The sequence below is a fragment of the Symphalangus syndactylus genome, chromosome 3 (genome assembly GCF_028878055.3).
Source record: "Symphalangus syndactylus isolate Jambi chromosome 3, NHGRI_mSymSyn1-v2.1_pri, whole genome shotgun sequence".
Lineage (NCBI taxonomy): Eukaryota > Metazoa > Chordata > Mammalia > Primates > Hylobatidae > Symphalangus > Symphalangus syndactylus.
Window position 1 is genome coordinate 52457557 of NC_072425.2, and position 27761 is coordinate 52485317.

At 41.5% G+C, this 27761-nt stretch overlaps 3 protein-coding genes across 21 annotated transcripts in view; 2 read left to right on the forward strand and 1 right to left on the reverse strand.

The window, feature by feature from the left end:
• The window catches only part of IARS1 (isoleucyl-tRNA synthetase 1), a 79009-nt gene extending 77876 nt beyond the window's left edge, over positions 1–1133 (forward strand). For all 8 annotated transcript variants that reach the window (XM_055271957.2, XM_063636231.1, XM_063636228.1 and 5 more), the window contains one exon: positions 145–1133. In XM_055271957.2, the coding sequence (XP_055127932.1) occupies positions 145–227 (83 nt within the window). In that variant the 3' untranslated portion in view covers positions 228–1133. The remainder of the gene's footprint in view (positions 1–144) is intronic.
• LOC129478496 (isoleucine--tRNA ligase, cytoplasmic-like) overlaps positions 1–27761 on the forward strand; it is a 216281-nt gene that overhangs the window by 52760 nt on the left and 135760 nt on the right. The gene's annotated exons all lie outside the window — the stretch shown is intronic.
• Positions 1177–27761, reverse strand: part of LOC129479212 (serine palmitoyltransferase 1-like) — a 79101-nt gene continuing 52516 nt past the window's right edge. For 2 of the 12 annotated variants that reach the window (XR_008656605.2, XR_010120021.1), the window contains 9 exons: positions 26384–26513; positions 22597–22686; positions 17134–17241; positions 14486–14581; positions 14042–14138; positions 12869–12923; positions 5245–5362; positions 1742–1885; positions 1177–1281 (listed from right to left, as the gene is read on the reverse strand). Coding sequence is in view for 9 of the 12 variants with exons in the window: in XM_063636255.1 (XP_063492325.1) it covers positions 5068–5157; positions 5245–5362; positions 12869–12923; positions 14042–14138; positions 14486–14581; positions 17134–17241; positions 22597–22686; positions 26384–26513 (784 nt within the window). In the remaining 3 variants the exon portion in view is untranslated. Of the gene's footprint in view, positions 5163–5244; positions 5363–12086; positions 12211–12868; positions 12924–14041; positions 14139–14485; positions 14582–17133; positions 17242–17469; positions 17666–22596; positions 22687–26383; positions 26514–27761 lie in introns of those variants that run through there. The other 10 variants (XM_063636257.1, XM_063636259.1, XM_063636255.1 and 7 more) reach the window with 7 other exon arrangements.

Below are 27761 nucleotides of genomic sequence, written 5' to 3' on the forward strand. Positions count from 1 at the left end.
GTTCCCCTCAGGAGCTGGGACAAAGGGCAGAACTCTTAGGATAAGGCCAAATTCCTTACTACACAAGCAGTTAACATTTTTTTAAATATTCACCCCCAATAGGTAAAATACTGATTTTTTTTCAACTTTTTCTTTCCATTCTAGAAATTACAGAAGACATCCCCGTGAAGACTTTGAATATGAAGACTGTGTATGTTTCTGTATTACCAACAACAGCAGACTCCTAGCATGCACTTATCAATGTTGTTCAGTCAGCCTTTCCCTGATTACACCCATCCCCTACACATACGTGCACATACACACACACATGAACACAAGATATTTCCTTCAGGTGGGTGTAAAATATGCTGCTTGGATTGAAATTCAAATGGGATTGATTAGGCAAGTAACTTGAGACCTCACAGTAATCTTCACACTTAACCTTAGACACCTATGCGGTCATGTTGGGAGCAGGTTACAATGTTATCTCAGCCCACAGTTTACTTCTATACTTGAGTTCTTAAGTACAGAAGGTAGAAGTGATTTAAATGGCATAGTATATATATCATTTTCTGGCCTTTTAAAATTTATTTGAGACCTCTTGATTCCTAAATGGATGTATTATATATTTCTGCCACCTGGATTTTCCTGGATAATTTGATGGAATATTTTAAGTTTCAGTAAAATCAGAACAATAAAGAAACTCAGATATAAATGTGTTGAGGCCGGGCGCGGTGGCTCACGCTTGTAATCCCAGCACTTTGGGAGGCCGAGGCGGGCGGATCACGAGGTCAGGAGATCAAGACCACGGTGAAACCCCGTCTCTACTAAAAAATACAAAAAATTAGCCGGGCGCGGTGGCGGGCGCCTGTAGTCCCAGCTACTCGGAGGCTGAGGCAGGAGAATGGCGTGAACCCGGGAGGCGGAGCTTGCAGTGAGCCGAGATTGCGCCACTGCACTCCAGCCCGGGCGACAGAGCGAGACTCTGTCTCAAAAAAAAAAAAATAAAATAAAAATAAATGTGTTGAAAGTAACTCATTCTCCCATAGATAAATGAAACTTGAAATGTGTAATCTTTGAAGAACATAAAAACTTCATGGTGGTTTCTGTATTAAGACAGTGGACTAGACATCTAATAAAACTTCTTTCCAAAATCCTGGGTGATAATTTGAGTCCTCCGAGAAGCAGATGACAAAGTTAGATGTGCAAGAATTTATTAGAGGAAACATAAATGGAGGATAAACGGGAGATGGAGCAAGCGTAGGTCGAGAGAGCCTTCAGACTGCAGTGTGGGTCTGACACCTGTAAAAAGAGAAAACGAAGATTGATTAGCAAAAACTTAGACTGCAGTGCAACTCTGTAAGACGAAGTCTTGATCAGGCCAATGGAGAGTTCCCAGGCAAGGATTCCTTTTAGTAGAGTTCAGAATTGGGCAGAAATAGCCTGGCTTTGTTTCTCTGACTTCCTCAAGTCAGTGTCTGGGAGGAGACCAAGGGGAGCGTGGCCTTCGCACAAATGCCTTGATGGATCTGAAAGTACCAACTACACTCGTCACGTCAGATTCTTCTGAAGGGAGATCTGAATGATACATCCCTATGGCTGCTGCAACAGATGTATTCACACAAAAACCCACAAGTTGGAGAAAATAGAGGAAACAAACATAACTTGGGGAATTGGAAAGCAGATAGACGGTGTTAACTAACTTGGTAGACCCAGGAAACCCCAGTTCTAAATCAGTGGAGAAACTAATAAACTTACTTACATTTCAGAATTCACAGCACCAGTTACCTCTGGGATGAAAGGTGGAAGAGGCACAGAAATAGGGACAATCGCATGAACACTGGGAAGCCTTATAGCTTCTCCCTTTTCCACGTTGCTAAGCAACTCTTCCCCCCACAGTTGGCATCTGGAAGGTAAAAAGTGACTGGTTGGTAGAAGTCGGAGTGAATAGAAGAAGTACTTGTAAGCCTGGAGGATTCCTAAAACCAACCCTCAGGTTAGATAATTTGCTAGAACGATTCAGAACTCAATGAAAGCTATTGTATTCGTGGTTACAGTTAACGACAGGGAAATGTTAAAGATCAAAATCAGCCAAAGGAAGAGAACAGGGCAGAGCCTGGGAGAAGTACCAAACACAGCTCTTGTCCTGTCTCTCTGAAGTCAGAAAGCATTCTCTACTGGCATCAGTGTGTGACAGTATGCACAGAGTATTGCCAGCCAGGGAAGCGCACCCAAGCCTTGGAACCCAGAGTGTTTATTGAGGCTGCTTTACATATCCATGATTGATTGTCCATGTGGTTAATCGCAGTCTCTAGGTCAGCTGATCATGCATAACCCAAAACCTCCACCCTAAATCACATTGTTGGTATTTCTGATGTGTTGTGCCCCCCCCACACCATAAGGCTATATAGATTTGTCCCACCCCAGCCATAAATCATACTATCAAGGCTATTCAGTATGATTCAAGATCCCCAGGTTAAACAAAGGCATTCCCATGTAGCATAATGATCCGCCTGTCTCGGCCTCCGAAAGTGCTGGGATTACAGGCATGAGCCACTGCGCCTGGCCCCCTAACATTCTTGACCAAAGATCACAGAGCGCCTTGACCACTCTATGATGCAGCCAGCTACAGGTTTTTCCCTGCAGGTTTGAACCCAAAGCTGGGCCTCAGCATTGATAGAGATATCTAGGTTGTTTGCCTAAAACACAGAAAGAAACTGACTCTGGCCTTGAGATAAATTCCTTCAACCCTGACATCCGTAAACTCCAGTCCCCTTGCTGGAGAAGCTCCTTGTCTCTTGCTGTCCCTCAAACGTACTGCTGCAGCCTCTGTACACAGGTTCCTCTAATAATGTTTTGGACTAATCACCCTGCCATTAGTGCTTTTCTTTGGAATCCCAACTGACCCCATCTTGGGATGGTTTGGGGCACTCCCTTCTGGGAATTCCCCTGCCACCATTTTGGGGACAACTCTAGCCATTGGCTTGGTGAGACAAAACAAGACTGTGTGGAGGTCTGGTACGGTGGCGCATGCCTGTAATCCCAGCACTTTGGGAGGCCAAGGTGGGAGGATTGCCTGAGCTCAGGAGTTCGAGACCACCCCGGGCAACATGGTGAAACCTCGTCTCTATTAAAATACAAAAAATTAGCCGGGCATGGTGGTGGGTGCCTGTAGTCCCAGCTACTTGGGAGGCTGAGGCAGGAGAATTGCTTGAACCCAGAAGGCAGAGGTTGCAGTGAGCTGAGATCATGCCATTGCACTCTAGCATGGGCAACAGAGGAGACCTTGTCTCAAAAACAAACAAAAAGGCCGTGTAGAGCACGAGGGCTGGTGTATTTTGCTCTTTACTCTGGGCCAAGTCCTACTGTAAGTCCTCATGTGTATTAGTCTTCACAATCTCCCCCAGTCCCTTTTCTTTTTTCTATTTTTGAAACAGTCTCCTCTGTCACCCAGGCTGGAGTACAGTGGCATGATCACAGCTCACTGCAGTCTCAACCCCTGGGGCTCAAGCAGTCTTCCCACCTCAGCCTTCCTAGCGGCTGGACTACAGGCATGTGCCACCATATCTGACTAATGTTTTGTTTTGTTTTGCTTTTTTGTTTTTGTAGACCCAAAGTCTCACTATCTTCCCCAGAGTAGTTTTGAACTCTTGGGCTCAAGTGATCCTCCTGCCGCAGCCTCCCAAAGTGCTGAGCCCATCTCCATTTCTTTTTTTTCTTTTTTTTTTTTTTGAGATGGAGTCTCGCTCTGTCGCCAGGCTGGAGTGCAGTGATGCGAGCTTGGCTGACTGCAACCTCTGCCCCCTGGGTTCAAGTGATTCTCCTGCCTCAGCCCCACGAGTAATTTGGGACTACAGGCGAGTGCCACCACACTCAGTTAATTTTTGTATTTTTAGTAGAGACAGGGTTTCACCCTGTTGGCCAGGATGGTCTCAATCTCTTGACCTCGTGATCCACCCACCTCAGCCTCCCACAGTGCTGGGATTACAGGCATGAGCCACCACACCTTGTCACATCTCCATTTCTTCAAGAGAGGAGGCCAGAGCCCAGACTGAGCTCCTTCCCTCAGAGCAGCCCTGGGATTCTGGCCCGTCTCAGCCACCATGAACCACCACACTGAACCCAGGAAGGGCTGCTTCCTCCTCTTACAGGCTAGCAGATGTGGGAGGAGAAGGGCAGGGAGGGCGTTTGTGTTCACTTGTCCTGTGCTGTCCAGGACAGCAGCCGTGGGCCACACACGATGATTGTGCACCTGAACATGGCGAGGCCGAATTGAGTTGTGCCGTGATTAGACAACATGACACACCAGATTTTGGAGATTTACCATGGAAAACAATGTGAACTATCTCAATGATTTTTATCTGCATTATTGTTCAAACAATTTTTTGACACACTGGATAAAATAAAATGTATTATTAAAATCAATTTCACCTATTTCTTTGTAGTTGAATGTTGTTACTGTAAAATTTAAGGTTACATATGTGGCTCACGTAATATTTCTTCTGAGCAGCATGGCTCCAGGAGGGTGGATTACAGGCGTGAACCACCGCGCCCGGCCCTTCCTCCCCCTTTTTAAAGAAACTTCTGTTGGCTCTGAACCACTGTAAACCCGCGTGCCCAGGGCAGCAAGCACTCTGGAGGGGCAGTGCTACTGGATGAAAAGGGGCAAGCGGTTTTCCCTGGTGACGTGCTTCATAGACAATTAGTAGTAAAATAACTTTTGGAAGATAAATAAATGTAAATAAATCTCCCCAAATTAGGCATGTTATAAAAAGTGGTCTTCCTTTCCGTTTACAAGAGCATCCTGACTTCAGGGTGACTGTGAGTGGACTGTCCCTGAGCTGTGCTGCGGGGACAGCCAGCCGTCCAGGAGGAATGTGTGCGATGCCCACACACAATGCCTCCCCCAACTACACATAGGAAAGCCTGGCTTTGTAAAATGGTGAGCAAGTGAGTTTTCTGCAAGGCTAATTTTTCAGGAGAGGCCAAGTATATTTAAATGCAAAGTGGTACAAAACAGAGTATCTTTGGAGGGAGCCACATATTGACCCAATGGGAGGGCCTGCTGCCTGTTACCATGGCCAGAAGCTAGGAAGGACCTGGAAGATTAGGATTCCATGTCAAGAGCGGGTCACCAGCATCTTCCTTTCTACCCTCTTCTCTCTCAGGGCAAAGAGGCTTTTCTTAAAAATTAACATTAAAAAACTGCTTGGGGCAAGGGCAGAAGTGGTGTTGGGGGACTGCCTCAAGTCAATGGATACTTACTTGATCTACAATTTCCTGAAGCAGTCTGACATCTTGCTCGCGAGACCCAGTGCTCTCTTCCAGTTGTAGGTGAAAGGCTGGAGAAAGGGACTCCCCCACCACTTTTAATCCAGAAATGCTGAAGAAGGGAAACACACACACAGCCGTTAAGTCCCTTCCAGGCTCGAAGATCGCTCACGGGGAAATAATGTTAGAATTCCGCAATGTCAAGGCACAGTGAACGTACAGAAGCTTGCGACTGACGGGAAGCATCATTCCAATTCCAACAAAGAAAGGGAAACGAGGCACTCTGGGCAGTGCTTCCTCATCTAAAAAAGTCTGCCTGTGATGTGGCTTCCTGAGTGCAGGACTGGCTCTCGTGGCCCCAGCCTCCCACCAGGGAGTCTGTGCCTCCTACCAGGGAGTCTGTGCCTCCTTACAGGCCCTCCGGGCCCCACCTTGGCCTGTCATTCCCTTGCCATGTGCTCCCTCACCCCCGATGTTTGTTCTTCCCTGTGCTGGCTGCACGTGCCGGGGCCCAGCTCCAGCACTGCCTGCTGCTGGGGCCTTCTTCATCACCCACTTTAGGGAAGGCTCTGCTCCATCATTTGCTATTTTTCCATACTGTCTGGATCCTTCACAAGCTACTCACTACCGTTTATATTATGATTCCTTGCTTATTATCTATGTCTTTAGTTTTTATTTTGTCTCTCATAAATTACAGGGATGATTTCTGACATTAACAGCATTATACCCCATCTCTACAAATACAACAAAAACAAACAAACAAAAAAAACTGGCCGAGTGTGGTGGCTTGTGCCTGTAGTCCCAGCTACTTGGGAAGCTCAGGTGGGAGGATCGCTTGAACTCAGGAGGTCAAGGTTGCAGTGAGCTGAGATTGTGCCACTACACTCCAGCTTGGGTGACAGAGCAAAACTCTGTCTCAAAGAAAAACCCAACAAATACCAAACATACATTATATTTTGACTAACAGCAATATGTTTCGATAGAAAAATGTCCTTATTTGCATGTTAAGTTTTAGATTTTACTTGGATTAAAATTATTTTCTTTTTACTTAGGATTAACAGCACAAAAATCTGCAGCTTCTCAGGCAGAAAGATAGATCTTTAGGGGCCAAATCCTGTATTTTTAAATTAAATTAAATTTAATCCTGTATTTTTACTACAGCTGCCATGAGATGCTATGCCGTATTACTATTATTATTATTATTTTTGAGATGGCATCTCGCTCTGTCGCTCAGGCTGGCTGGAGTGCAGTGGCACGATCTCGGCTACCATCTAGTCAGGTTCATTTAAGGTCTATTTTATCCTATAACAACAAATATTATTTGATTTTTGACCTACCTCCTAGGACACAAATGTGATATATGTCTATTTGAAACTGAGCTAAACATTTTAGATTCCTTTCATTTAGTTTGTTTCACCCAAAACGATTTGTTTTTCCCTCAGAACGAAATGACAATAAAAAGTACTAGGTAGCACAACTGAATCTTCCCAGTTTAGGACTCAACAAGCCTTTACAGAATGACTACTGTGTGTTACAATAATGTGAATTCTGGAAACTCATCTGACCTGGCCTTGGAACATTATTAATTCGTGTCTCCTTTCTTTAAATATAATACATCATGCTAGATCTGTCAATAAAGCAGGCTACAGGTCTGAATCATGGAATCTTGGGCATGTGGAATGTGGGGGAACCTTCTAGATTAGTTCTTTACTAATGTAGAAACTAAGCAATACACTTTGAAAACCCATTTCCTGTGTAAATTCTGACCATGTTAAACGCATATATGAAGTATCTTTTCTTTTTTTAAAGGTCATGTATTCTCACAGTATTAAAAAATTGCTTTCAGTCAGGTGTGGTGGCTCACGCCTGTAATCCCAGCACTTTGGGAGGCCAAGGCAGGTAGATCACCTGAGGTCAGGAGTTCGAGACCAACCTGGCGAACATGGTGAAACCCTGTCTCTACTAAAAAACATAAAAATTAGCCAGGTGTGGTGGTGGGCACCTGTAATCCCAGCTACTCGGGAGGCTCAGGTAGTATAATCGCTTGAACCTGGGAGGTAGAGGTTGCAGTGAGCTGAGATCACGCCACTGCACTCCAGCCTGGGCAACAAAAGCGAGACTCTGTCTCAAAAACAAAAACAAAAAACAAAAACAACAAAAAAACTGCTTTCCAAATAGCATTTCATATGAATCAAATGGCCTCAATTTTCCTCAAGAAATACAAGGCATGATGGCTCACACCTATAATCCCAGTACTTTGGGATGCCAAGGTTGGGGGGATCACGAGGTCAGGAGTTCAAGATCAGCCTGACCAACATGGTGAAACCCCGTCTCTACAAAAATACAAAAATTAGCCAGGTGTGGTGGCACGTGCCTGTAATCCCAGCTACTCAGGAGGCTGAGACAGGAAAATCGCTTGAATCTGGGAGGTGGAGGTTGCAGTGAGCTGAGATCGTGCCACTGTGCTCCAGCCTGAGTGACAGAGCAAGACTCTGTCTCAAAAGAGAAAGAAAAAAAAAAGAAAAGAAAAGAAATACAAGGCACCTGAGGTCCAAATCTAACTTGTGCTTTTTAATCAAATGGTCTCACCTCACATGCTGGTGAGAGAAGGAATTCAACAAAATGCCCTATCTCTGGTTGCCTAGATGCTGAATGTCAGATGAGTTTAATTAAAACCAAATGGACACAGTTGTAGCTTGAGTTCAGAGAAGCCGTGTTTCAGAGTCTATTACACTACTCTTTAACAAAAGACTTTGCCAAACATATCATCTTATCCCAGTGGATAAAGGAGCACTGGGCTAACTCCCACGGACAGAGCAATCACCAAGGTAGCCACGGTCTCCACTGTGTGCTTACAGTCTACAGGGAGGACCTGACACCAATAACTATCTCTATTACAATGAAAACAGAGGCAAACCAGCATACGATGTTGACGTCCTCTCCCAAACTCAATCTCAGAGATGAGGGAAGTGAGAAATTAGAGAAAAATTGAACAAAAAAATTATTCAGAACTAAACATTGAAGATACTGCCTTTGAAAATATTTATCTTTAATATGTTTATTGGAAAATAAGAAATAAAACCAAAAGCTAAATGTAAGAAGCTGAAGAAGAGTAAGAACACAGTGCAATGAGACAGTGCATAAAGATAAGAAAACACACTATGATGAAAACACACATAACCAGATTTATATAAATAAAAAAGTTAAAATAATATAGATATATGAGAGATAATCAACAACTATTCCCAAACCAAAGGCCCCAAGCCCAGATGGCCGTAAAGTGGGAGACCTACTCTCAACTTTTGAAGAAACGATCAAGCCTTGTTTTACTCAGTGCTTCCGTGAAGCAGAAAGAGTGGAAAATAGCTAAATCATCTACTGAAGCTACCCTAACACTGACTCCTATGTTACGTAAAGTTGGTACAAGGTTACAGATCCATTTAAATTATAAACATAGATATAAAAAGTCAAATTAAAATATTAGCTAAATAAATCCAACAGTGTAGAAAAAGATATTATAATGAAGTAACGGTTTTCTCAAGAATGCAAGGATGGTGTAACATCAGAAAATATTTCAATGTAATTCAGCCATAAGACAAATTTATGATTTACCTTAATAGATGTAAAAAAAAAAAAAAATGGATAAAGTTCAACATCTATTTATGATTTTAAAAAAAAGGCCTTCAAATTTAGGAATCATGTAGCCAGGTGCAGTGGTACGCGCCTGTAGTCCCAACTAGTTGGGAGGTGAAGGCAGGAGGATTGCTTGAGTCCAGGAGTTTGAGGCTATAGTGTGTTGACTATATCTGTGAATAGCCACTGCACTCCAGCCTGGGCAACATAGCACAATCCTGTCTCTTAAAAAAACCACAAAACAAAACAAAACTAGGAATAATTCGATAAAAGCTACTCCCCAAAAACCCATAGCATGATGTTTTATACTTAATGAAGAAGTGCTTCTATACTGGGAATAAGGAAAGAATGTTTGCTATTATTACCACTGTTCAATACGGCTTAGGGACTCAGACCAAAGCAATAAAATAAGAAAATGAACTAAGATGTAAAAGCATTAGGAAGGAAAGACAGAACACCATTATTGCAGATAACAGGACTTCCATGCACATCATCATAACAGAATGAAACAACTACTGGAAATACTAAGAGTTTAGAAAGACTCCTGGATATAAGGTCAGTTTAGAGAAAATAATAATGTTCTTATGAATCAGCAATAATCAAGTAGAAAATATAACAGAAAAGACAACCCCATTCATAACGGCAACAAAATCTATAGGATGTCTGAAAATTCCCTTTAAAGGTTCCATAAAGGTACAAGGGCATTATAGGAATTCCATTAAAGGACACAAAGGGAGATTTAAATAGAGAGCTCATGTTCATGGATGACATTTCCTTCCACATTCATCAGAAAATTTAATGCAGTTCCAATGAAGAGTCTAGCAGTAATTTTGGAGAAACCCGTATTCCAAAACAGCGATAAAAACAGACACCAGTGATAAACCTGTATTCCAAAACAGTGATAAAAACAGACAAAATCAAAAGAGTCTGAGGAATGAGCAAATATACCAATGGAATGGAAGAGAGAGTTTAGAAACACATCTAGGTACAAATGGGAACCTGGTATAGGATACAGTACGGCCAACCAGTAGGAGAAAGGATGTTTTATACTTAGCCAGATGTTATTCAGAAATTGATCTCAGTAATCTTAAACTGAAACATTCTTCTCCTGACCAATTTCTTTCTCCAGCCACCATCTTGTTTCTCAGTTCCTCTTCAGAGAAAAACTCCTCAAAACAGTCATCTAAGCCGTGTCCACCTGTCTGGAACCTCCTTCAACCAGGCATTTTACCCCACACTCCCCTGAAACTACTCACCAAGTCATAATACCTCTACATGACGAAGTCAAAGGATCAGTGTTCTGTTATCTGGTCTGGCCTGTCAGCAGTGGCATGTCACAGGCTGACCTCCTACATAAGCAATTTCTTCCCTGGTTTCCAGGACTCTAGGCTCTCCTAGCCTGCCTCTTCCTCACTGGCCACTCTTTCTCGGACTAGTCTTCGCTAGTTTCTGACCTCTTCACACTGAAATGCTTCATATAATAGCCATACCCCAAGACTCAAAAATTTATCTCTAGCTCAGTACTCTCCCTCACACTTCACACTTGTATATCCAGCTGCTGCTCTGCACTCCATGTCTGATGGGCACTTTGGGCTTAACATAACCACTGCTGACCTTCCCCAGAAAGTATTTCTCCACAGTTCTGTCCCTCTCACTCATCAGCAACTCTACCTACTTACTCTGACCAAACCCCCTAAGCTCTACCTGGAGTCTTCTCTTTCTCACTCACCCTGCATATGAACTTCTGCTAGATCCAGTGTGCTCTCCCTTCAGAAGATACCCAGAATCCAGACACTTCGCACGTCATGGCTCCCAACATGGTCAGAGTCACCATCACCTTTCACCTGCGTCAATCTCCTAACTGGTCTCCCTACTTCTGTTCTTACTGCTGTTCAATGTATTTTTTCACACCATGCAAAAGTAATTTTGCTAGGGTGTCAGATAGGCTGTTTCACTTTTTTGCTCAAAACCACGCCAGGGCTTCCTCTGTGTGCCAACGCCCTCATCACGGCTCACAAGTCCCTGTGTGCGGATGGCCCATGACCCAGCCCTCATCTTCCACCAGATTTCCCACTCCTTCCCTCCTGTCACATTGGCCTCTTTGTTATTTTGTTTACTGTTTTCTGTAACCATCTAGATACCAGCACTTGCCCCTGAGACCCTTCTGAATGCGTGTTTACTATGAGGTGCCATGGAGTCTTCCAATGTGGATACTGAGTAGGCAACTGGGTGTGAGACCTGCAGCTGCAGTGGTCCAGGGTGGAGGTATGAAGCTGGGAGCTGTCTACATACAGGTGTCATGAAACAGTGTGGAGCTCCAGGTGTGGAAGAAGGCAATTCTTCAAGAAGGTAACAAGAGAAGCACAGACAAAGCCTTGAAGAGCAAGGTGTTGAAAGAAAGCCTTCAGAGGAGACCGAGATGGAGCCATTCAAAGATGTAAAAGGAAATCCAGGCGTGCAGTGTAGCAGAGTCCAAAGAAGGAAAGAGTGGTCACCTGTGCTGAAAACTATGGGGACATCAAGAAGATGAGCTCTGAAGATGGTCCACTGGATTCAGCAGTCAGTGGAGACCTCCACAAAAAGAGTCCAGGCGAAGGGCAGTAGCAGAAGCCCGGTCTCAGAGCTGCCAGTGTAAGTGAAGACGTGGAGATGATAGCTACCGAGAGGAGCAAAGACATGGGGAGTTGCAGAGGGAAACGTCGGGTGACAGGCAAGAGGAATTTAAAGTGGATGTGACTGCTAATCAAATGACACAAGAAAGGGGACAGGCTGATGACAAAGTAGCAGGGACAAGCAAAGGCACTCAGTCCTTAAAAAAGGGCCTGTGGTAGTTGGAGCAACATTTATTGGCCTACAGGAGGGAAGACTGGTTCAGATACCCACAGGTGTGTAGATTTGTCAGGAAATATGACAGAGTCCCAAGTGACAGCATAAGGCCAGGCTGTTAGCTAAAAGTGAGGGGAGTGAAGACAGGATTAGGAATTTTGGAAAGAAAATGTGTGATAGAGCTGGGGTAAGTGGAGATTGGACTTAGAAAAAGGCAGGTTAACACCACAGAGTGAAGGGCATGTAAGGCTAGCGCTGATGAATTTCCAGTGACTCCAATATGCTAGGCTGTGTTGGCATATTAATCCTTCACAAACCAATGGAACTGGAACCAATACAAATATATCTCTCTACCATAAATCATGCAAGAACTGCTGTTACTATCACACAGACACACCCAGAACTTTAATTGTCTCTGCCCCTTCTTTATCTGGAACAGCTGTGATGTACTCATTTATCAATTGTCCTTTTCTTTCAGTTAAAAGTCTCCAGTTTCCGTATCTGGAACAGAGACAGGACTTTCATGACCAAGAAAGCACGTTTCACCTTAGGAAAGGCAAAAAGAAAGACCCTGGGCAATGTGAAATCACTTTCTATAAGACCAGAAATGTGCCTGGAGATACCACCAACCTCGATCTTTTTTTTTTTTTTAAACTACAGAGGAATCTTAAAGAGTGACTCTTGTGTAGTTTAAAAAAAGAAAAAAAAAGAAACACTGATAAAATTTCACTTGTTTCTTTTTCTTGTGTTAAAACTTAGTAATTTATTAAAAAGTAACACAGATGGTATGAACCCAGTCATCTAATTACATAATATATAATGGCATCCCTGTGTGTGCAGACATGGAGAGATGCTTCAGTGTTTACCCTGGTTATTTCTGGTGGTAAGATGTTGGGTTGTTATTTTCATCTTTCTATCTTCTGTACTGCTGTAATATTTTATTAATGAGTTTGTTTCATTTTCAGGAAAACAAAGTCAAGATTCTTTACAACAGATGATCTGGTTTTATACAAATAAACCAATGTGAGTGAACTAAGTTTTTGGTTTCTTAGTTGCAATTTGGTCAAACTGACCCAAGCCTATAAATTTAAAACTTTCCATTAGTTGTTAAGTGTGGAGCAGATAAACTTTATGTTGGTTGAAAATACATAAAACTCACCCTTGTAAAGCTTTATGAATTTGTCTGCACTTTTCCTTCAACACTGCAAAAATACCTAGATGAAAAAAATACATTTGAGAGTCTATTTGAAACGTATGATAGTACTAACCTAAAAATATTTTTGAAGACCCAGATCAAGTTCATCAATTTAAAATGCTACAAATCCTTCTACATACTAACAGAGCCAGGAACCCAAACTCCCCTGAAGGCCCAAGCTTTGTCTCTGGTGCGTGCTAACCGGCCCCTTCTCACCTCACTGTCCCACTTTCAACAAACCTGGAATGATGCTTTCAAGAGCAATCAATCCCTCCTGTTCTCATCAAGATCCTAATCTGGCTAAGAATCAAAGGGTACAAATTTATTGCTTATTTCTTTATCCTAAACAATTTGGTAAAAAATCAACTATAGTAAAGTAATTTTTACAATCTTTTCTTGATATTTTCCTTTTTTATTCAAGGAAAATCCCAAAACTAAAGTATCTGATCAGAAGGTAGGAGTGCCAGGCCATCTGAGAAGCAAGCATATGAATGAGCACAGAGACACACATTTTCCGGTTCTCTGAATCAGTATCAGTGATGAAGATTCAGAAATACTGTACCGGGTAGGGCCTGCTGCTCCCTTTCCGTTTTAAGCTTTGCAAAGGTGGCACTGCCGTAGCCAAAGGCCACATTTTAAATTCTCAGTAGACTTTTTATTTTTCCCACCGAGTAAGTTCTTTGCTGGTAAACCCGGCTTGGCCTCAGTACCAACTGATGATTCAAAGGCTAAAGGCGAAAACTCACAATATTTATAAAATTACACAGATAAGAAAGCAGCATGCTTCAGCTGATTTCTCAAAAAACTATTAACCAAATAAAGACTGGCTTATTTACACCAATGGAACGTTTAGGCCTAGAACTGGCTGAGAGCCCCTCCTCCTCCCAGCATCTCCACCCATTATCTGAGCTAGCCTTGCTTTGGCTCTGGCTCCGGCTCCAAGCACAGGAGAAAAGCTCTGACCCCAAGTCCTTGGGGCGGGAATAGCTTCTTCACTGCCGTTCTTCCTACGAATGCCATATAATGTAACTGCAAACCAGTTTTGTCTGGCAAATAATTTCTCCAGTAAGTACATCAGTAACACAACTAACGTAACCTAAAATCTCTTTGATTTCTTGGGTTTTTAAAGGGTTATACCTGGATTCTCTTCCATGATGTTGAGGGCCTCAATTGCTGCAGCAGCTAACAGGGGAGGTAACGAAGCTGAAAAGCAGTATCCCTGGCCGGAAAGTCGCTGAGAAGAAACAAATGAGTTGAAGACGTATACACATTCTCCGTCCTTTCTAGGTAAACATTTGAAAGGCATCGGTTCTCTAGAACAACTACTGAACAGTGTGTACATGTGGTGGCGGGGGTAAGATCCAGCCATAAATAAACATTATACGTGTAACAGAAACAAGACTTTTTGTTAAATGAGAGATCATTTCTACATAGAAATATTTTGAGTGATTCTTTAAAAATTGACATTTAAATAAAAACTGTGATAAACTAAGTAAAATTTCGTATTTCGAAGTTATATTTTGAGGTGACCAATGGAGAAATTAGTTTCCGTTTTAGCTCCTGTTTTTAAAAAGAACCCACCTGATGGTCAATTACAAAAGACCTGCCACAGCAGAAACCTCCAATAGAAGCAAGTGCATTCTCCATGTTGGCACTGATAAGATCAATATCATCAATCTGCCGGAAAAGGAGGAGTGACAGTTATTCCACAGTTTAAAGAAAAAAAGGCCAACTTCAAGCCTAGAGACAAAATTTAACAGTATTAAACTGTCTGTTAATATCTGGATTCAAACTACCTATCTACATGAAAATAAAAAATAAACCATATAACATCTATCGCTGAATGAACTGGAGTTTCATGGCCCATCTCTGAAACTGCCTCATTTTATACAGTTTTACCATTTCATTATACATGACAAATTAACTCACAGCAAAGACAAATAAATTATAAGAAGATAAAACCCAGAGCTGTTCGATATTAAAAGTAGTCACAGGTACAAAATAAGAATATTTCCTCGCTAAAACAGTGGTCTAGCTGGCCTTCCTCACGGGACGCACTGAGATAAATAAAAACGAGTCTATCGAAGTTTTGAGCACTTTATTCTTGTATTCAGTTTGCCTCTCAGCATTTCATAAGTCAATTTATCCAAACGTCATGGCGATGGAATCTTTGACCAACTGGACAGCGGAAGAACCTAATGTGCTCTAATGGCCTAATGGGCTTTGAGTCCTACATCTTTCTGACCACTCAGAACTCCTTCGGTCCTCATCTTTGGGTCCAGCCCTCAGCACCAAGTTCCATTCTGGGCACACAGTAGGCATTCAATCATTGTTTACTGATGGCCATGTTAATGGATTGTCAGAACACAGCTAGTGTTTTCCTTAGTGTTTCATAGATCCAGCGGAGTTTTGAGAAACTCTGCACTCCTGCTCTTTTTAAAAAGCATTTTTAAACCTTTCTTTTTTCTTTTTTTTGAGACAGAATCTCGCTCTTTTGCCCAGGCCGGAGTGCAGTGGCGCTATCTCGGCTCACTGCAAGCTCCGCCTCCCGGGTACACGCCATTTTCCTGCCTCAGCCTCCCGAGTAGCTGGGACTACAGGCGCCCGCCACCGCGCCTGTCTAATTTTTTGTATTTTTTTTAGTAGAGACGGGGTTTCACCGTGTTAGCCAGGATGGTCTCCATCTCCTGACCTCGTGAACCACCCGCCTCGGCCTCCCAAAGTGCTGGGATTACAGGCGTGAGCCATCGCGCCCGGCCAAACCTTTCATTACGAAAAATTTCAAGCCTGAACAAAGTAGAACAGAATAAAGAATCCCCATCACCCAGATTCAAACACTATCAACTCAAGGACAACGTTGCTTCACCTATTTCCCCTACTACCCTCATCATTTCTTTGTAGTGAGTCCCAGACTTCACGGGGTTTCATCTATAAACATTACACTGTGTATTTCTAAAAGATAAAAACTCTCTCAAAACATAATCACAAAACTAGTATCATACTTAAGACGTTAACAATTTTTAAATGTTAAATTTAAATTTGATGTTAAATATATTCAAATATTTGGTGTTCAAATATCTCTGATTGTCTCACCAAATTTTCTTTTAACAGCGTTTGTTTGAATCAGGATCCAAATAAAGCCCGTACATTCTGCTCTCTACTCTCAGGCGCTTGTGAGTATTTCCTCAGTGACAACTGCTGGAAGCATTCACAAAACTACAACAGTGAAGTTCGAGTTTTTTCCTCCATAAAAATTTTCATACCTTAAAAAAGGCTGTAGTGTACTGCTAAATCTGCTTGAATTACACTTCCATTTATCTTTCCATTTATTCCATTTACCTCCTCGGTGCATGTAACTGCTGAATGTCAGTCTGCCTTGGAGGAGGTGCTTCCATCCAACCTCCCGGGATATTCACTCTGCTCTACATTTTTCTCTGGGACTATATGGTAGCGGGATGTTGATAATGTAAGGCAATTTTACGTTTTATAGTTCAACTCTGTAACATAGGTTGCACAGCTCTTATGCGCATGTTTTGGAGAAAAAGCTTTCTGTAACTCTTCCCGTGATGGTTGGTAAGACAGCTGTTCAAGACTGGCTGACTTCCTCTGCCCTCAGGCTCCAGGAGCAAAACCCACTAGGCACTGCAGGCAGTCTGGGTCCCTTTCCCTCAGAAAAGGAAACATGACACCTCAGTCTGTTTGGGACTTTAAGAGGTTTTGCTGAATGCATGCCAGTGGTGTTTCTGACACACACTGACACACACACACACACACACACACACGCACGCATAACTGTATCTACCTCCCACAAACACATTATATAGAATACAGATTTTTAAATACTAGAAACAGTATCCTTTCTCTGCCATCATGAATACTTCTGAAAAGACTACTCAGGAAATTACTAATGATTTTAAGAAATAATTGGAAGGCAAAATTTAACCATTTCTAGAGAAGAGACACTAAAAGCCAATTCAAATGCAACTTTGCAAACAGAGCACAAACCATGACTACCCACTCCGAGTTTATAAGTTCAGAAGGAAGATGGGGTTCCCTGGTCTGGCTGACTAGATTCATCCTGGGCTCACTGAGGTGACAGACACCAAAGTTTCGTGACCCTTCAAACTGATAAGGCGCGCTGTCTTGTGCCTATAAAAATATATGCCTAGCAGAATGGAACTACATGTCTCCTATAAGAGGGGAAACGTTCTTAAACAAGGGGAACTTACCTTGATTCCATAGTGTTCAGTGACTCCTCGGCCATGCTCTCCTAGGACTCCAAATGAAAGGCTTTCCTCCAGGAAGATTCTTGCTTTGTATTTGTATTTTAACTTAACCTAAGTGTTATATAAAGGTTAAAATACTAATGATTAGCACCATATAGAACGTATTATGAAGAAAAAAATTAAGATTAAAAAGTATGTACAGCTAACTCTCAATACTTGTGAATTCTATATGTGCAAATTCATCTACTCATTAAAATTTATTTGCAACCTCCAAATCAATACTTTTTTCCTGTCATCACAGATATGTGCATGTGCAGAGCAGTGAAGAATTTGAATTACCTGACACGTGTTTTCCCAGGTGAGGGTGAACAGGCAACTGTTTCAGCTCTGATCCTGTGAACAAGTACCCTTTTCATGGCCTATTTATTGCCACTTTTTTGGACTTCTGTGCTTTTTGTTGGTGATTTTGCTATTTAGAGTGGCCCCCAAGTGTCATGCTAAAGTGCCGTCTGTTACTCCTAGTGCTGTGATGTCCCTTATGGAGAAAATTTGTGTGTTAGAGAAGCTTTGTTCAGGCATGAGTTGTTGTGCAATGAATCAACAGACATTAAATAAGACACCTTTAAACAAAAATACACATAAAGCAAGTTTTGTGTCAACTGGTTGATGAAAATGTTGTAACCAGAGACGCAGAGGAACCTAACCCTATTATTTGCCCTAGCAGCAATAGTTTAGTATTTCTTATTCCAGTGTTCATGGCAACTTTATAGAATATAAGTAGGGTGAATGATGAGAATCAACTGTCCTTTTTAGATGGTCTAAAATGATTCAACTTAACAACAGACAGCACAATACTGATTTTTTTTTTTTTTTTTTTTTTTTTGAGACAGAGTCTTGCTCTGCCACCCAGGCTGGAGTGCAGTGGCAGGATCATGGCTCACTGCAGCCTTGACCTCCTGGGCTCCAGTGATTCTCCTACCTCCGCCACCCAAAGTGTTGGGATTAAAGGTGTGAGCCACCATGCCCAGCTTCAGTGCTTATCTACACTTGAGCTGTTCCTATACTTCATCTTTAGTTTCGTATCTGCCCATCAGCACTGCTTCATTACTGTAGCCCTATAATATACGTCCTAGTACCTTCTGGTTCACCACCTCCCTCCCATTATTCTATCAACCGCTGACACTCTTACAAAAACAGAAAGAAGAAAACAAATACGTCTCTTCTATTGATACTTAAAATATATTTAGATTTCCTCAGAAATAGTGAAAACACTTAAAAATAACATATGGAACCCTTATTTTGAATCCTTATTAAATTAATAGACTCCTAGATTAAAATCTCAATGGCCGAATGCAAGGGTGGTTCAACATGGAAAAATCAAATATGTATTACATACACATTAGAAGAATGTAGGGGGAAAAACCCCACATGATCATCCCAATAAATGCAGGAAAAAAATTGACAAAATCCAAGAACCTCTCATGATAAAACACTCAATAAATTAAAAATGGGAAGGAACCTCCTCAACCTGATAAAAGGTTATTACAAAAAACTCGCAGCTAACATCACACTCAATGGTAGAAGACTGAAAGCTTTCCTTTTAAGATCAGGAACAAGACACAGATGCTCATTTTCACCACCTCTAGTCAACACTGTAGTCGAGGTCCCAGCCAGGGCAATCAGGCAAGAAAGATAAAAGGCATCCAAATTGAAAAGAAACAAGTAAAATTATCTCTATTCACAGATGGTGTAATCTTATACATAGAATAAGATCCACAAAAGTGCTATTTGAGCTAACAAATTCAGCAGAAGTTACATTATGCAAAAGCAATACACAAATATCTGTTGTATTTCTATAAACTAGCAGTAAACAATCTAAAAAGGAAATTAAGGAAACAATTCCATTTATAGTAGAATAAAAAAATCAAATACTTAGTGATAAATTTAACCAAAGAGGTGCAGGACGTGTATACTAAAAACCACAAAACATTGCTGAAGGAAATATCTAAATAGATGGAAAAATCCCAAGTTCACGGACTGGAAGACTTAATATCATTAAGATGGTAATACTTCCCAAAGTGACTACATATTCAATGCAATCCCCACCAAAATCCCAACAATACTTTTTACAGAAATGGAAAAGCTAATCCTAAAATTCAAATGGAATTTCAAGAGACCCCAAACAGCTAAAATAATTTTGAAAAGGAACAAAGTTGAACTCACATGTCCTGATTTCAAAACTCACTACAAAGCTACAATAATTGACACAGTGTGGTACTGGCGTAAGGACAGATATATAGAAGAATGAAACAGAATAGAGTCTAGAAATCAACCCATACATCTATGGTCAATTAATTTCAACAAGGGTGCCAAGACCAGTCAATGGGGAAACATTCAACAAATGATGCAGGCAAAACTGGATAACCACTTGTGAAAGAATAAAATTGGACCTCTTCATCATCGCATATGCAAAAATGAACTGAAATGAACTACAGACCTAAATGTAAGACTGAAAACTATAAACTCTTAGGGGGAAACATAGCAGTAAATCTTGATAATTTTGGATTAAACAAAGATTTTTTTTTTTTTTTTTTGAGATGGAGTCTCGCTCTGTTGCCCAGGCTGGAGCGCACTGGCGTGATCTCGGCTCACTGCAACCTCCACATCCCGAGTTCAAGCAATTCTCCTGCCTCAGCCTCCCGAGTAGCTGGGATTACAGGCGTGTACCACCACACCCGGCTAATTTTTTTGTATTTTTAGTAGAGACGGGGTTTTACCATGTTGGCCAGGCTGGTCTCGAACTCCTGACCTCAAATGATTCACCCGCCTCGGCCTCCCAAAGTGCTGGGATTACAGGCGTGAGCCACCATGCCCGGCCAGATTAAACAAAGATTTTAAAATAAAACACAAAAGCACAAGCAATGACAAAACACATAAATTGGACATCATCAAAATTTTTAAAAACTGTGTGTCAAAGGACAGTATCAAATAAATGAATCAAACCCCCACAAAATAGGAGAAAATATTTGCAAATCATGCATCTGATAAACATCTAGTATCCAGAATATACAAGGAATTCTTTTAAAAACAAAAGACAAACAACCCAATTTAAAAAATGGGCAAAGCACCTGAATAGATATGTCTCCAAAGATATACGCATGGCCAAACAAACAAACAAACAAGAAAAGAGGCATCATTAGCCATTTGGGAAACACAGATCAAAACGACAGTGAGATACTACCGCATGCTCACTGGGGTGGCTAAACAAACCAACAAAAAACCCTAGAAAATGTAAGTGCTGACAAAGATGTAGAGAAACTGTAACCCTGGTACACAGCTGACGGGAATGTAAAATGGTGCAATCACTGTGGAAAACAGTATGTCAGTTCCTTATGAAGTTAAACACAGAATTACCATATAATCCAGCAATTACCCTCCTAGATATATACATAAAAGAACTGAAAACAGGAATTCAAACAAATACCTGTACACAAATGTTCACAACAGCACTATTCGCAATAGCAAAAAGGTAGAAAGAACCCAAATATCCATCTGTGGATGAATATATAAAACAAAACGTGGTATTATCCATGCAATGGACCATAACTTAGCATTAAAAAGGTACGAAATACTGATACGTGGTATACGATGTTAATGAACTTTAAAAACATTAAGTGAATGAAGCCAGAAAGAAAAGGTCATATATTATATGATGCCATTTATAGGAAATAACCAGAAAAGGTAAATCCATAGAGACAGAAAGCAGATTGGTGGTTGCTGGGAGCTAGGGGGAGAAGAAAATGGGGAGTGACTGTTTAATGGGTTTGAGGTCTTCTTTGCGAGTCATGAAAAGGTTTTTGACCTAGAGTTGATGGTTGCACACATGGTAAATGTAACAAATGTCACTGTCCTGTACAATTTAAATTGGTTAATTTTGTGTTATGTGAATTTCACCTCAATAAAGGAAATCTCAATGGTCATGGTTTCTAAAAACAGTTATGTTGCTTTCACTATTAAAAAGCTAAGTTTTGGCCGTGCGTGGTGGCTCACACCTGGAATCCCAGCACTTTGGGAGGCCAAGGAGGGCGGATCACCTGAGGTCGGGAGTTCAAGACCAGCCTGACCAACATGGAGAAACCTCGTCTCTACTAAAAATACAAAATTAGCCGGGTGTGGTGGCACATGCTTGTAATCCCAGCTACCTGGGAGGCTGAGGCAGGAGAATCGCTTGAACCCAGAAGCCAGAGGTTGTGGTGAGCCGAGATCATGCCATTGCACTCCAGCCTGGGCAACGAAAGTGAAACTCCATCTCAAACAAAAAAACAAAAAACAAAAAAAAACAAAAAAACAAAAAAACAAAAAAGCAAGCTATGCTTTCATTCATATGCAATTCTACAAAAGGTAAAACTAATCTACAGGAATAGAAAGTAGATTAATGGCTGTCTGGGGCCAACATGGGTACTCACTACCAAGAGGCATCAGGAAGCTTTCTGGATAAAGTTTGCTTTCTGGACAAACATTGTCTTACATAAAAACGTTATGTATCTTGACTGTGGTGGTGATGGCTGTGGTGATAGAGATGTGTATACATCTGTCAAAACTTATCAAACTTTACCCTTAAAGTAGGTGTATTTTATACGTTGATTTCACCTAAATAAAGCTGGATCTTAAAAGCTACGTATGGCCGACGCAGGGGCTCATGCCTGTAATCCCAGCATTTTGGGAGGCCCAGGCGGGCGGATCACGAGGTCAAGAGATTGAGACCATCCTAGCCGACATGGTGAAACTCCATCTCTACTAAAAACACAAAAATTAGCTGGGGGTGGTTGCACACGCCTATAGTTCCAGCTACCGGGGAGGCTGAGGCAGGAGAACTGCTTGAACCCGGGGGCGGAGGTTGCAGTGAGCCCAGATGGCGCCACTGCACTCCAGCCTGGCGACAGGGCAAGACTCTGTCTCGGAAAAAAAAAAGAAAAAGGAAAAAAAAAGCTAAAGCTAAGTTTTGGCCAGGTGTGGTGGCTCATACCTGTAATACCAGCACTTTGGCAGGCTGAGGCAGGAGGATCGCTTGAGCCCAAGAGTTTGAGAACAGCCTGGGTAACGCAGTGAGACCCCTACTCCACAAAAAAGGGAAAGATCAGCCAGGTGTGGTGGCAAGTGCCTGTAGTCCCAGCTAACTCAGAAAGCTAAGGTGGAAGGATCACTTGAGCCCAGGAGGGTAAGGCTGCAGTGAGCTGTGTTCACACCACTGCACTCCAGCCTGGGCAACAGAGCAGTCTTGATTACTCTTTGAAGCCCAGCACTGGCATTCAGTGTTGTGTTTTTTCCCTGATCTGAGCAAAATACGCTTATGAGGCCTAATGTGCAAAGCAACGCAGACGTTATGCGCTAAAAGCGGTCATAAACAAAAGGCACATCTGTCAAATAGTCCAAATATTAAAATTACGGCTGAACATGGTTGCTTACCAATTCTGGAAGAGGACAAATAGTTCCAGTATTCATATACAATCCTTCGACTACAATGAAACGCCGAGTTACACGAGCCTTGCGAGGATTCTTTAAAAGAGAAAAAGCAGACATCTTACATTTCAGTAACTCTAAGGACAAGATCTGTTACATATTCCCCAGCACTTTCACCTTACAAGATTTATTCCTAAAAAAATATTCTGAATGAATTGAAAGCTCAGTGTTTGTGATGGGTTATTTTGAGATGAACAACAGTGCTAGCTTCTCTCAGACATGTTTTTCAGCTCACAGCATTAGCTAGGTGACCACACACACACACACACACACACACACACGAACTAATTAGGCACTCTGAGAATATTAAAACACAAACAAAACCCTCCAAACCTCCAACTGGGAAGGGGCCTAAGGGACTTTCTAAAGAAATGGGAATGTTTTACATCATAATGGGGGCTGACATTCCTGGGTTACATGGGTATAATCACTGGTCAAAATTGTATGGCTGCATTCATGTGGTTCAATGTCTGTCGATTTTACCCAAAACAACTATAATGAAGGTCATCATCACGAAGACGGGGTGAGGAACAGATGGCACAAGAATGACGTAATGCTGATAACAAAGCTGGGAGAAGGGTACAGGGGGCTTCACTATACCACTGTGTTTCCTTCTTGTATGTTGGCATTTTTCCATAACAAAAAGTTAAAAAACTCAAACCGTTTTCCTTCACCTCCCAAAAAAAGGGGCAACCCTGTTCTCTCCTCACTCCCCACTGATCTATTATCGGATCAAGCAAAATTTGACTATGAGCTTGTCCAATGATGTTCCCAGGTGGTGGGGTAGAGAGGTCTCCTTTTCTTTTTTTTGAGACAGAGTGTCACTGTCACCCAGGTGGGAGTGCAGTGGCGCCGTCTCTGCTCACTGCAACCTCCGCCTCCAGGGTTCAAGCACCTCCCGAGTAGCTGGGATTACAGGCACCCGCCACCACGCCCAACTAATTTTTGTATTTTTAGTAGAGATGGGGTTTCACCATGTTGGCCAGGCTGGTCTTGAACTCCTGACCTCTTGATTACTGACCTCGGCCTCTCAAACTGCTGGGATTATAGGTTTGAGCCACCGCGCCCGGCAGAGATCTTCTTTTCAAAAAACACACACCTTCACACACTCTGCTCAGAGCAAGTCACTAATAAGTCCCTCACATGTATGAAATTGTACATGGTTCAGGTGTGTGGGACTACAAAAAATACTGAGATCCACAGATAGAGTTTGCCATTACCTTCTTACTCAGAGGTTTCTTGCCTCTAAGCTTCTGCGCCAATGGACAATTAGAAATGATCAGAATTAGAAAGTATCAGAGCAATGCTTTAAGGGGCATTTTACAACCCACAGCAGTAGCACTAAAAAAAAAAGTTCGTTGAGGAATAAAAAGTATACATCACTGATGTTGCTCAATCATCTTTACTCTGTCAACTCACAACTCAAAGCTGGGGAGCTAGCAATATGTTAGAAGTGATTGATGAAGAGATGCCACCCTAATTTCTACACAGGGCATGCTACCTCTCTCTGCCTGTCTTTAAGGAAAAACATTTTCTTAGATTTAAAAATATTCAACGTAGGATTCTTGGGAAATGGAAAAGTACAAAAAACAATTAAATAAATTAGCTAATCATACCATATGGTGATAATTTTTGTCTTTCTTGTATAAACATATAAATTATTTTGTTCAGAATCAGGATTTTACTGTAGTTTTAGGACCTGATTTTAAAAACATTATGCTATGAGCATTTCTAAATTATTTCGGATTACATGATTTTAACGGAGACGTTCTGCCTGTGACTGTACCATAAACTACTTATTTCCCTAATGTTGGATTTAGTTGTTTCCCTCATTTGCTTTTTCGTATCACAATATGAATATCCTTCAATATGTGACATCATTTCTCATAAGTTTTTAAAGACAGCACCACAGGAATGGGTCAAAGGGCATGGAATTACTTGGATCCTGGAATGTATCTGCCCATTTGCCTTCTGGAAAGGCAGTGCCAATTTAAACTCTTTCCAGTGTCACAGGAACACTCCTTGTCTCACCACACCTGTGTTGGCACTGACTATTACTATTAAAAACATGCCCTAATTTAACAGGCAAAACTCCTAGCCTAATTTCCTTAATTATTAGTGAGGCCAGGCTATTTTTCCCTTCTTCATAGTTAGGTGTATTCCTTTTATGAACTACTGTTCATATCCACTGACCATTACGGGAACCCTGTAGGAAAGCGGATAAAAAACAATTCATGAACCATAGCACTTGGGAAATGGACAAAGAAAACATTCAAAGTGTTAACGACCAGATTATTTATGTGAAAATGAAATTGAAAATGAATATTTCTAAAAACCAAAATGTACAGTTACTTAGAAAGCCTGCTCTCAGCAAGAAAAATATAAATTAGTAAAAAAGTAAAAATTATAAAGCGGAAATAAATTTCAAGATATTTAATTTTACTTCTTGTTGCTCATTTAAAAAAAAGTTCTAAGGCTTACAGACCTTGGAGAAAAAGAGCACATACAAAACATGAATCTGATGTTTTCCAAATTTATACAACACTAACTTGGCAAAACAAATGGCAGCAGACTGCAGTTCTATTACTGAATACAGACTAGCTTTCTATTACTGCATCATCATAAGAAACATCTTTTTATACTTTGTAGAAATAAATTAACCAGTGGAATGGGCTGTTTTCAGATTTTGCCTATAGATTTTTCTAAATTGTGTAAATGTGAAACGTTAGCCTACAGCAGATTTAGTATAAAATGGCAAGATCATGCACAGTCATCATGAGAATATGTATATTCATGAAGTGATGCACTTAGGCTGACACCTAAACAAAGATGACAGAATCCTAAATGAATAATGCAAATATTTGGAAAATTGAAAATTAACACAAAATTAAGAAATGTGATGAGCATTTTTATCATTTATTCTAGTTATGAATGAGTTGCACTGGCAAAGTCCACTTGAAACTGTGTCTGAGATGAAGACACACATCATGGTGCCCTGCTCGGAACCACAGACCTGTGCTACTTTACTTACCCATGTCATCAGGGGAAAATAAATTATAATTTTAACGAGGATGCTCTGAACACACTTCCTCTGTTTCACTCTAATCAGAACACCAAGGAGCTACTTCCAAACCACCATCACCTGGGGTTATGTTAGGTTCTTGAGAGGAAAGAGCTGAAAACAGGGCTGCAAGCTGGATGGAGACCACGTTAGGGGCAGTCATTTCCCACAGGCAGCAGCTGCTACTCAGAGCAGGATACAGGTGGGGTGGGGAGAAAGGGCTTCACTTTGTTCATATATTAATATAATAAGCTTGCTGCCATTCTTTCCTCATGTAATTGATACATGATTTATTCTGGAATGAATAAGCCTATTCTGAATTTGCTAGGTACATGCCATTAAAGGCCTAGTAAGTTTTGGTGTCCTTATGCCCAGCTATGAGTAGACATCTCCCCGCCTCACTAAGCACATACTGTTTTACAGCCTCTCTTGATCTCTTAGAAAGCTGCTTGGATTACCTCCCTCCAATTTGCTATATGTAATTACAGCAATGACAAGGCAATTACAATCAGACTTGGCTCTCTGACACGAAGTACATTTAATAAGCAGGAACATCTTAATATCCAAATGTGATCCACAGGCAAGTTTTCATGACAAATTACCATTTCATATATAATTTAGCTGGTTAGAAAGTACAAAAGAACTGTGTAATTTTCTTCAAAAGAATCATACCTTTTGATCTTCGATCTCTTGTTCTTTTAGTAGTCGCTCGAGGTCAGCCATGTCATTATGCTTAAATAACTTAATGTCACTACGGGATGCCTGTAATCCTTTCTGAATAGCAAAGCAGGCAGCTCTATCTCTGCAAGGAAAAGAGATCCACCAAATTGGGTTTAAAGGGTCTCGTCAACATTCTCAAAAAGGAATGCTTGTTTTTGTAAGCTGACCAATCACTGATTGTTAACATGAGCATAGCAAATAAATAAAACACGTTTGAATATTTAAATATCATTGTTTGCTCTTCATCCATGAGTCCTTTTCACATAACTACCATATTTAATCTATTCCAAGAAGCGCACTCTCACTATATATTAATCTCTCTGAAATCAGCATGCATCTTACTATGGATGACATATCAGTTTATTCACATACTTTTCTAAGAAACATAAAATACTGGTGTGCCTCACCATCAGTGGCATCTCTGATTTGACTGCCACATTACTCTGCCATTATTTTGCCCTGAGAAGTAATACTGGTAGCCCGGCTAGACAGAAAACTTTTAGATAATGACTATTCTACTGTAGCCAAACACCACAGAAAAAAATGAGGGGTACCCAGCCCCATCCATGTCAGCAAAGGCTGAGCAGGGAACCTAGACTTTGACCCTCGAGGGGCTGTAACGAGGCGACACCCCTCCTAAGGTGGTGTCAGGGAAGGCCAAGTAGGAAGCTGAGCCTTTTATTCCTATCAGTTGGTAACAAGTGGACCCCCTCCACCCCCACTGTGGTGTCAGCAAAGAACATATGGAGAGTCCTAACTTCCACCTGCACTTGGGAGTAGTGGGCACCCTCCCCATCTCCTCCTGGGCAGTGTCATAGGAGGGCGAGTGGAGAGTCAGGACTATTACCATCACCCAGCAGCAACAAAGAAACCCCCAATGATGTCAGTGGAGGCCGAGTAGGGCCCCTGAATTGTTCCTCCTCCTGGCAGTATGAGGCAGCAGTCCCCCAGCCCCTTCCCCTGTTGGAACCATGTCAGAGAAAGCCAAATAAAAGAGATGGCTTAAACTAGACATGGACTACAGCAGCATAATATGAAAGTGTCTAGGTTTCCATCAAATATCCCTTATATCAAGAACCAGAAGATATCAAGTAGAATGAAACAACAAACGCCAACAGTGAGATGACAGAGATATCAAGATTATCTTACAATAATTTTGGAGTAGCCACGATAAAAAATATTTTCGTGAGCCACCATGAAGACACCTGAAGCAAATGAAATAATAAAAAGCCTCAGTGATGAAATGGAAGATACAAACAAGAGTCCTACAGAGATAGCAGAACTGAAAAACCAAATTACTAAAATAAGAAGCTTAGCGGATGGGTTCAGC